The sequence below is a fragment of the Maylandia zebra genome, linkage group LG15 (genome assembly GCF_041146795.1).
Source record: "Maylandia zebra isolate NMK-2024a linkage group LG15, Mzebra_GT3a, whole genome shotgun sequence".
In the NCBI taxonomy this organism is placed as follows: Eukaryota; Metazoa; Chordata; class Actinopteri; order Cichliformes; family Cichlidae; genus Maylandia; species Maylandia zebra.
The window spans coordinates 39,129,269-39,140,535 of NC_135181.1; the positions used below are offsets into that span (position 1 = coordinate 39,129,269).

The 11,267-nt window shown below is 37.2% G+C and overlaps 1 protein-coding gene across 2 annotated transcripts; it reads left to right on the top strand.

Moving 5' to 3' along the window:
* The first annotated feature begins 6,215 nt into the window (after positions 1-6,215).
* LOC112436069 (uncharacterized) lies at positions 6,216-9,624 on the top strand. 2 transcript variants are annotated; one of them, XM_076874406.1, is made up of 8 exons: positions 6,216-6,386; positions 7,107-7,758; positions 7,870-7,930; positions 8,024-8,104; positions 8,188-9,093; positions 9,206-9,245; positions 9,358-9,414; positions 9,517-9,624. In XM_076874406.1, exons 1-2 carry the CDS (start codon positions 6,311-6,313, stop codon positions 7,712-7,714), a joined length of 684 nt encoding a protein of 227 aa, XP_076730521.1. In that variant the 5' UTR covers positions 6,216-6,310; the 3' UTR covers positions 7,715-7,758; positions 7,870-7,930; positions 8,024-8,104; positions 8,188-9,093; positions 9,206-9,245; positions 9,358-9,414; positions 9,517-9,624. The 2 variants fall into 2 exon arrangements, with proteins under 2 accessions (XP_076730521.1, XP_076730520.1); XM_076874405.1 differs by having other exon boundaries at positions 8,188-9,245.
* The last annotated feature ends 1,643 nt before the right edge of the window (positions 9,625-11,267 follow it).

The window sequence follows — 11,267 nt, forward strand, 5'->3', positions numbered from 1 at the left end:
TTTCTTATTTGTCACTTTTAATTTTTGTTACTATCATTATTTCTCTGTCTGTTATTTCTTTAAATGCAAGAGGTTTAAGAAACAATGTTAAACGTAAGGCTATTTTTTTGTTTTGCAAGCAGTTCAATTCAGATTTCTGTTTTATACAAGAGTCTCACTCAACAGAACAAGAAAAAACATTTTGGAGATCGCAATGGGGAGATGATCTGTGGATGTCCCATGGTACAGAGCATGCTGCTGGTGTCTGCATACTTAAAGGAAGATTTAATGGTCAAATCTTGAATTCTGACATAGATAAAGATGGTCATTACATTTTTCTAATAGTTGAGGCTGCACACTCTATCTATATTTTAGTCAGTGTGTATGGTTTTAACTGTCAGAGGGAGAATAAACTATATTTTGATAGGTTGGAGGAGCGCCTACTGCGCTGGTTATCTAAATATCCCAATTCTTTTATTGTTTTTGGTGGAGACTTTAATACAGTGTTTAACAGCTATTTGGACAGATGGCCTTCTAGAAGTTCAGACTCTGACTCATTCATAAGACTGTTTGCACAAAGATTCAACTTAGTCGATTCTTGGAGGGATTCTCATTTGTCTCAGATAGCTTATACATGGTGTAATAAGACTCAAACCAGACACTCACGTATCGATTTTTGGCTTATCTCAAAAGATTTAGAAAAAGTTAAAACGGATATTTATCCTACACCACTCTCAGACCACAAAATGGTTAGCTTATCGATCCCGTTGTCATCCTCCCTAATCACTAAAACCTCTTACTGGAAGTTAAATAGTACCATTCTTGAACATAAAGAAGTGATTTGTGAAGTTCAGAGATTCATTAAACTTTATTGGAGTAAAGCTCTCACAAATAATACATTTTGTAGTAACTGGGAACTTTTGAAATATGAAATTGGAAAATTCTTTAGAAAATATAGCAGTGATTTAGCAAAAAAAAGAAGATCTGATGAGACGCAAGTGATACAAAAGATCACATGCCTTACTTCCAAACCAATAGACACCCTCAGTGAATCTGATAAGATAGAACTGGTTGACCTGCAGCACAGGTTAGATGAGCATAGCAAATAGCACATAGCAAAATATTGTTCAAACTTTTATTGCAAACTTTATTCTTCTAGTTATTGCCCTGAAGCTTGTCTGACTTTTTTAAAAATTCTTTAGACAAAATGACTCAGCTGAATGAGGAGGATAGTCAGCTTTGCGACAGATCAATTTCTTTGATTGAGGTTGCAGATGCTATAAAACATCTAAAGATTAACAAATCACCTGGAACTGACGGCCTTACTGCCGAGTTTTACAAACAGTTCGCTGACAGTTTAGCCCCGTTTCTTTTAGAAGTTTTTAAGGAAAGTATGGATAGAGGTGCACTCCCTCCCACTTTATGTCAAGGTTTGATCACCCTCATTCCAAAACCAGGAAAGGATCCTTTGCTCTTAGACAATTGGCGACCAATCTCATTACTGAATAATGATTATAAGATATTGGCACAAATTCTGGCTAATAGAATGAAACCTGTATTAGATCAAGTTATTGATGAGAGTCAGTCTGGTTTCATGCAGAATCGTCATATCTCAAACAACATAAGATTAATTTTAGACATAATAGATTACCCAGAACTTGTACAGGATGATAGTCTTATTCTTTTTTTTAGATTTCTACAAGGCGTTCGACTCCTTAGAGCATGAGTTTATTTTTACTGCTTTAAATAAATTTGGGTTTGGTCAGTCCTTCTGTAATGCCGTTCGGACACTGTATTCCAATAGTAACAGCTCCATAAAGCTTGCCACTGGTATTTCCCCAAGATTCTCTCTAAAGCGTGGAGTGAGGCAGGGTTGCCCCCTATCCGTATATTTATTCCTTCTTTCTGTGCAACTCCTTAATTCACACATTAAACTCAGTTCTTTAAAAGGCCTGGTCATTGCTAACAGAGAAATACTCATAAGTCAGCTGGCAGACGATACAGCTCTCTTCCTCAGAGACGCCTCGCAAGTTTCAGTGGCCATTAACAATATACAGCCATTCTCTAAAGCCTCCGGACTTTCACTCAACCTGCATAAATGTGAACTTTTACCAGTTAAAAGTTGTTTAGCAACTTCAATTCATGGAATACCTGTAAGAAACTCTGTAAGATACCTTGGAATTCAAATAATAAAAAATGAGCAATCCAGATGCTCCACAAACTTCATTCCTATTATAGATAAATCCCAAAAAATCTTTAATCATTGGCTACAGCGAGACCTGTCATTGAAGGGTAGAGTTCTGCTATCGAAGGCTGAAGGTATCTCCCGTCTAACCTATGCTGCCCAGTCACTACATGTTGATAATACAACCTGTAAGTCAATTAACAAATTATTATACAATTTTTTATGGAAAAATAAAACTCACTACTTGCGTAAATCAGTAGCTTTAAATTCATATGATAAAGGAGGTATAAATTTTATTGATTTCGGTGCTCTTAACAACACCTTTAAAATAAACTGGATTAAAAAGTATTTAAGAAATCCCACTTCTATCTGGAACTTTATCTCACATCATGTGTTCTCTAATTTAGACGGCCTTAACTTCCTACTGCTCTGCAATTACAGTATTCCAAAAATACCACTGAAACTTTCTCACTTTCATCAACAAATTCTTTTGGCATGGGCGCTGATTTACAAACACAATTTCTCTCCACAAAACTGTTTTATTTGGAATAACTGCAATATTATTTATAAAAATAAAACTCTTTTTTTTAAATAACTGGTTTAATAATGGAATAATCTTGGTTAGTCAGTTATATAGAGAAGATGGACTCTTATATAATTACTCTGAGTTCCTCAGGAGATGTACCGATAACGCCTAAAGAATTCTCAATGGTGTTCGATGCCATCCCATCTGGTCTGTCCATGTTACACAGATGCTCCCACAGTGCTCCACTACAGGTCACTCCCCCGGATGTGTTACATTCTTCTCTTGGCAATGTTTGCTCTTCCTCTCATAAGTCTATAAATACCAAAATAAGATCTCTCTTTCAGGATGCAATGGTCTCTGTTCCATCAGCCATATTTTATTGGGCCAATTTTGTAACAGATATTGAATGGAAAAAAGTTTGGACTTGACCACAAAGGTTTTTCTTAACAAACAAAATTAAAGAGATTTCCTTTAAGTTGATTCATAAGTTTTACCCTACCAAACAATATTTGTCCAAATTTATGGCTGAAATAAATGTAAATTGTACCTTCTGTCAAGAGCAACCTGAAACAGTTTCTCATCTGTTTTGGTCATGTAAATTTACGTGTAAATTCTGGAAGGATTTCCACAAGTTTATTACTGACTCTGTTCTCCCTAATCTTCAACTATACTATAAGGATGTTATCTTTGGCTATTATAATTTTAAAGACAAGGACAATGATGCTTTCTTCTTTATAAATTTGGTTTTATTTTTGGCAAAATTTCATATACACAAAAGCAAAGTCCTCGGCAGAAAGCCTGAACTTCTTGTATTAAAAATGGAACTTGCACAATATATAAGGACAATCTCCTCATCAAAAAACACTAAGGCTCTCAAGACTGTTAACATCTATATCCGATTGAAACTGCTAACTTGATTTTGGCTCTTGTAAACTTTTGTTTATTTATGTTCCCCTTAATTTATTTTATTTTTTGTCTCACTTTTGTCTCACTGTCCTTGTCACTCTTTCTGTTCCTCATTGTACTACCACAATGTCATCTTTTATGTGATCCCTGTTTTACTTGACTGTATGTTTAAAATGTGATAAATAAAGTTTAAAAAAAAATCGTGAGTCTTCGACTAATCGTGGCAGCTCTAATTACAGATATCATCTTTCACTTGTGTATTTTAATGTGTTTCAGAACAATATTTCTGTTGTGCAGACTTACGGTTGGTAAACAGCAAATATCCAAGTCATTCAAAATAACATCTGTCATGTAGCTCCTGACTCCCTAAGAGTCAAAAGCTTTACAGTATTTTTTGAAGACATACAAACGTTTATTTTCAAACTAATAACTGAGTTACAGGGTCAAAAATAAAAAATTAACAGTCAGTACTTTTGTTGTTCTTTTTGACAAATTCCTGTTAAATGTATTGGACCCTCTGTTTTTAGGTTTTATTTTTTTCATCTTGACTTCATTGGAAATGCTAGCAAGAAGTCAGTTCAACAGATGTAACTTATAGTGAGATTGGAGGCGGTGCAGTATTAATATCAGAATCCCTTAGTTTTGATTATTAATCCTCTGGCTGACCCCATATTGCATTTTTTCATCTTAAAATGATGCACAGTCTTTATGTGAAATGTACTGTCTTCTTGATATTTATCAACCCATCAGTTTGTATTTCTGTGTGTTAATAAAGTTCCAACTTTTGTATTGTAACATTTTTGTGTTTTTCTTTCTTTAGTTTTTCAGACAACTCAAACTTTTAAACACTTGTAATGAGCTGTGTGTGTGTGTGTGTGTGTGTGTGTGTGTGTGTGTGTGTGTGTGTGTAAGAAGTACCACTTTTAACAACTTCATTAATATTGTTTTGTATCATAGTAATAAAGGTTAGTTTTAATGTCTGTATCCCCTCCTTATTTAATCTGAGATGTTCTTTTCTAAAAACCTCAGGATTGTGCAAGTACTTGGTGAGTTTAGAAGGTAAGTGAAACACTAAACAGAAAAGAAAAGAGACAGAGATGTGTGTTTTCTGTTAATACCATAATTGCAGTCATCTTAAACAAACACATGACATTTCTTTGGCACGATTGCTTTTTCACTGATTTGAAACTTTAATGTGTGGTACAACAATTCTTCTAGTTAAATAGAAAAAAAAATACATTGTGTCAAGTTCCCTGGTTAAATGGGCTGTCTGTGTAAAAAGCATAAATGGCTGTTTGTCTTGGTGTATTGGTCTTTTGCCGGCATGGCAAACTAGATCAATCTGCTGGGACATCTGATTTGAGGACAATCACTTGCTTTTCCAAAGGACACTGACAACCAGACATTAGATGCCACAGCCCTGGCCCACGGTATCCCCCCCCCCCCCCCCTCCCCCCCATACATGCGGTGGGCCTTCTGTAGAAAGAGAGCAGCTTAATGAAGGTGACAAGGTGAAAACAGGAGGACTGATGTGCTGTGAGGTCATGTATAACACCACCTACCCAAGTGTTGAATATAAGGAGGCTTTGAAGAATCTACAATAATTGTGTGTTGTTTGTACATGTGTGATGTTTTCAGGGTTTTTTAAATAAAAATCAGCTTTCTTTTTAATTGCTATTAACTGACAGTCAGATAACCAGCTTTTAAAAACATATTCATAAACACTTTGCAGTCAACAAAATTTGCACAGAGGTTATAGATGAAATAAAAGTATCACGTGTGTTCTAGGTGTGTTTATAACTCTGTTATTGTACATATTCTGTGTTATACATCATAATCATTCCAGTCATTTTTTAACTGTTTTAATCTTTATAAAACTGTTATTTATTTATTTATTTTTGTGATTTCTGCTGTCCTATTGGTCTGGTCTCTCTTGAAAATCTGAGAATGTGATATTCATAATAAAAGGATTTAAGTTTACTGCCAAAAAATGATTGCACTTCATAACAGAAATGTGCTAACTGGCTTGAAATAGATTGAAACTGTTATGAGATTGCTTCAGGGAGCAGACATGACACCGTCTTTTAGGTTTCGCCATCACTTTGTATTATGCGCACAACACCACCCTCCTCTGGCTTCCACATGAACTGCACCTTAAACATCAACTGTTTACAAATGTCATGACACAAACAAACGTTTCAATACCGTAAATCACTTTTTGGACTGCGATCACTTTTTGGCACAACATCGGCTCTGATAACATTTAAAGCGCACTGAAAAACCATTCTTTAATGCTAAAAACCCATTATCAATTGTAATTATTTATTTATTAATTTAAATTTCAGATATCGATCTTCATTTTTGTAAACTGGTGAATTAATGATTTTTTAAAGAATTAAAACGACAAAGTTTGGCAATATATTTTTTAAAAAGGATGAATAAAGCAGTAAAATAAAATGAGAAATATATATATTTTTTAAAATCTATGATAATTAGACGAACTTTATTTTAAATAAATAAAATTGATTTTCGGTGACCCTGGGTGTCATGGTGATGATGACGTGTTTGAGTGCAGGTATAAAAGCAGGAGGCAAAAGTGGAATTCGGGTTTCACGTTTGAGCGCAAACAGGAGCTTTTTCCCACTAGTGCTGTGAAAACTCGGATTTTTCAAGCTACAGCTAACGTTTGAAAATCTTCAAGAAGGATTTGCAAAATGACTTCTTCAGACTTGAGTCGCGAGATGCACCTGCTCTCCCTTTTCATTGAGGAGGTGTTAGATCAACGCTATGGTGAGTACAGCAGGCTAATATGTCAGAGTGCTAGCAAACAAATACAACTTAGATTTTTGTCTTTTATTGTTTGGAAGTAGGACTTCATGAGTGTTAACATTTAGGATGAGATGTTTCATACTTGAGTAACATCAATTTTAACATGTGCCAGTACGCTATAAAGATGGCGCCATGTTTTTTTTTAATTGCTAACGACTTAAGGCGTTGGAGGACGCTGACGTCAGCGCGCGGCCGTTTTTGCATGTAGAGGGTTTGAGTTGACATGTTTGGGCCGCTGGCGCTGAGTTATACGTGAACGTTTCATAGATTGTGAATGTGTAAAGCTGGAGAAGCTGGAGTTTTAAAAGTTCACAGAGTCGCAGGATGAGTTTGAGATTGAAACAGTGTGTGCCTGCAATAAGGAGGTGGGAGGTTTCTCACCTAAATGTAGCTGCTTTATCCTCAAAATATCGATGCTCAACTAATATGAAGATATTACTCCTTAATGTGAATGCGTATTAAAACCTCAGTGAAAATCCACGCAGCCTTACACACATGGAAACTTTTACCAGGTGAAAAATGTGAAGGCTTTCATAAACAATGAGTTCTGCTGGGAGCTTCTTACTGTTTGTGTGTGGAAGAGCTTATGATGATGTAAAGCCATGTCTGGACAATTTAAATTCAGGCTTTAATTTGTGTGATCACATGATTAACGTAGACGCACGCTTTGCTTTCTCGTAGCTGATCTGGTGAGTCCAGTCACTGCACCTCAGATGGTCGTCACTAACTTGAGGAACCGTGAACTGAGCAGGAGCCATCTGAACTCCATGACTCACCTGGTCCTCACTCTTTACCATAACCTGGTGACTGGGTCCAAGGACTTTCCTCGCATACCTTTTAAAGGATGGTTCCACCGGGACCTGGTGACGACACCATTTGTCAATGTGAGGCAGAGCCAGAGAGAGAACACCACTCCTTCTCCTCCTACGGACTCACCAGCTGGCATGATGCTGCCGCCTGCGGGCTCCAGCTCTCATCCACGCTTCCTGACTCCAGTTCTTCCAGAGAAAGCAGATCTTGCTGTGCTGAAGGCAGATCGGAGGAACTGTGTCCGCACCCTGACTGTCGACGGCCTCCCCGTCACCAGAGTCATCTCCACTGTTTACCAAACAGAGGACACTGAGATGAAGAACCGCTGGAGAGTAACAGACTACAGCGCGGACGGCAGAGTTCTCACTTCGGTGCTCTGCCGTTTTCTAAATATGTCGGCAAAGCGTGCTAAGAGGAAGGCGGAGGAAGAGAGCAGCATCCGGAGCCCGACTCAAGCAAGGAAGCGCTTGAGATTATAATATACAGTGAAGCATGTCGAACGTCAGCAAGCCTGAACAAAGTGGTAAGTAGTAAATAGTGCTTAAGGTTGTTTCTAAAAGAATGTCCTAAAATATTTGAAAATCGTCGAGGTTTTAACTTTTATTCTTTCTTTTCTGCCTCTTGTTTCTAAAAGTCAGGCAAAAGAGTCACGCTGCGAAGAAACACCACACAGAAGATTTTCCCTCAGTAAAATGGTGAATATATTCATCTTGTTATGACGTTTGCTCACAATAACCAGGAGTGTTTCTGAAGTGATTCACTCTCATTTGGTGTTATTTGATCCAAAGACAACTGAGGGTCTTCAGAGCAGCGTGAACGGGCGTCATCTGAGAGCAAGACAGTCCTGGCGCCTTTGTGGTTCCCTCCAGGTACTCCAGCTTCATCCCACAGTCCAGAGAGATGCAGTTAGGTTGAATGTGAGTGTGAATGGTTGTCTGTTTCTCTGTGTTAGACTGACCTGTCCAGGTTATACCCCCGCCTCTGGCCCCATAACAGCTGGGATGGCTCCAATGGTTAAGCAGAAGAAATGGATGGAAGGATGATCCAAAGAGAAACATTGAAGGCCCTCTCACAAAAAAAGATAAGAACTCATTTTACACATTGTTGAAACATCCTGAAAGTTATTTGTTGTGTTTAGAAACTGGTTGAACTGTCATTAGAGTTTGTTTCGACTTGTTGTTCATTTCTTATTCGGTTCAGCTGTGTTTCTATGTGTCCTTAGTTCCCATAATCAGCCTCCTGTGTGTAAATATAGTGTCAGTCTCCCTTTGTCCCTTGTCAGAGTGTTAGTCTCCGTCCCCTCGTGTTTCCTTGCCTCAGTAGTTCTGTTTCCTACAGTTTTCCCCCAGTATAGGTTTTGGTTAGACTTTTTCAGTTCCCTTTGTCAGTCTTTGTATTTGGTATTTCCTCATCAGTCTCATCACTTTCCTCTCCAGAAAGAAAACAATAAAAAGACCTGAAGAGACGTCTATGCAAACGCTCTCATTGTGAAAGATAAGTATACATCCAACTAATCTGTGACTCTGTCACAGCTCTGATCAGCAATTCTTTCAGGTTTGTCTGTTTTGATGATGTTATTAATTGTTATTATCCTTTATCCAGTTAACTTTCAGAGAGGAGCGGAGGGAGGAGCGAAGCCAGCGTGCTCTGTAAACTGTCATTAAAAAAAAGATAAGTATATATTGATTTTATATTATTATGACAGCTCCTCCTCAGTGAACACTTCCTCTAGTTGCTGAAATCATTTACTAATTTTTTTCTTCCCATTTGTCTTTTGTTTTTCAGAGAAAACAGAGGAGCCAAGGTGACATTAAGACCTAAGACAGGACGGATTGAACCCTTTCTCGTAAAAAGATAAGTATTCACTCTGCTTTTAATCAGAATATTGATAAATATCTAAAATTCTGCTCACCTGGTTGATAAAGTTACTAAAATGATTCCCTCTTTTCTGTCATTTGTCCTTTAGAGAGAAGATGAGGAGAGTGAACGTCAGCAAGAATGAACAAAGTGGTAAGTAGTAAATAGTGTTTAAGGTTGTTTCTAAAACATCCCAAACATTAAAAAACTTGTTGAGGTTTTAACTTTTATTCTTTCTTTTCTGCCTCTTGTTTCTAAATGTCAGGAAAAAGAGCCAAGATGAGAAGAAACTCCACACAGAAGATTTTCCCTCAGTAAAATGGTAAATACATTCATCATGTTATGACGTTTGCTCACAATAACCAGGAGTGTTTCTGAAGTGATTCACTCTCATTTGGTGTTATTTGGTGTTTGTCTTTGAAAGGAGAGGAGCAGTAACGACACTGGGAGACAAACAACAGGATGATCCAAAGAGAAACATCAAAGGCCCTCTCACCAGCTTTCATTTATTAAATTTGTCTTTACTGAACGATTTCTGGTGTGTACTTGCGTTGATACTCAGACAACAGCTCGTCTTTCTGTTTGTGCTGGAAGATTCAGGCAAACACATATTACATATATAGATTGTTATATGACACAGTTTCACATTTAGTGCTATATGATAATGATAAGGTCCAGTTTAATGGTATTGCTAGTGTCTAATGAAATGAACACGTGATTTTCAGATCCAGCAAAGTGAATATTTTTCACTGTGGATAAATTACATGGAAACGTTTAATGAGTCATCAGCTATTTCACTACAAAGATGATGTGATTAAAGGTTCTCATACATGCAGGTCAGAAGTTTTGCTCCATCCTGGATGTTAAATGCTGATCAATGTTTACACATATCTGCACATTTCTAACAGCTCATTTCACAGGTCATCAGTCTCCTGACTGCATATGCAGAGTTTTATCATCACGTGTTCATGGCAGACAAACATAATTATGAATTCTTGTTTTAGTTCCATTCAGTCACTCAACATCAGGTGTCTGCTTGTCCTGAGCTGTGAGAACTACAGTGAGTTGCTTTCCTCTTTAGCTTAGTATTAATAAACCAGGTCGTAGGTGGGCACCTGCATCAAGGAGTCAAGAAGCATATTTTATTGTTTAATGGTGAAAACAATGGATTGTTGGTCATTTGTTTAATGGAAAGACTGAAAGTGCGGCCTGGTGTTGACTTACACTTATTCAAAGTGATGAAGTACCAACAGATACTAAAAGTCACAGCCTGAAACACGTCAACTGCTTTATTATTTCTAGTTATAAATAAACTGTCAGTTTATGGCCCCTGTGGCTCGATCAGGCCCTTCCGGGATGTGGAGATATTTATTATTTACTATAACTTGTGCTTATGTTGGTTTTTGCTGTGGTTTCGCTACTGTGTTTTTCTCTTTTTGCTTGTTTTTATTTTTCCAGCAGGTGATCAAACAGATTTTTAGTGTCTCCTCTCTCTGTGTCTCTCTTCTCCTATCTTTTTGCTTTCCATCTCCTTCTGTTGAGCATCTTCCCAACTTCTCTTTTCTTCATCTTTCTCTTTCCCATCCCCAGTCCTGTCCGTTCTGATTGTAATAATTTCAAGGTAAAGAAAAGAAAGAAATAATAAAGAGCTAATACACTTTGACAATCAAGTGGACCAGTGTGGCAAAAGCTGTAATGATCCATTTGGGAAAATAAATCTGTTGGACTGGTAAACTAATATACTATAGTAATACGGTATGAAAAATGGCAAACATGAGAATTCTGTGTGTTTTCCTTCTTATCTGCAGACTAACAGTCCACAGGTTTGGTGCTCAGACTCTGATTTGTTCCCTGGAGATGGAGGAGAGAGAACACAGAGGACAGCAAGGTGGAGGAGTGAAGGAGAAGGTGGTGCAGCTCAGTGTCCAATCAGGAGTGAGCATCTCTATATATGTATATAGAATATATATATATTTCAAGTTTTTGTTTTGAGTTTTTGTTGTTTTTTGTTATTTAAAGCAAACACTAAAACTGTCACCCACACCTCTGAAGATGAAGATAACTAATCATAAATAAAGGGAATGTTATGATGATGAGGACACTATCAGAGGTAGTTCAGGGAACTGTTATAGTTCAGATACCAGAAAAATCGTTTTTCTTTTCTTGTTTTTTTGG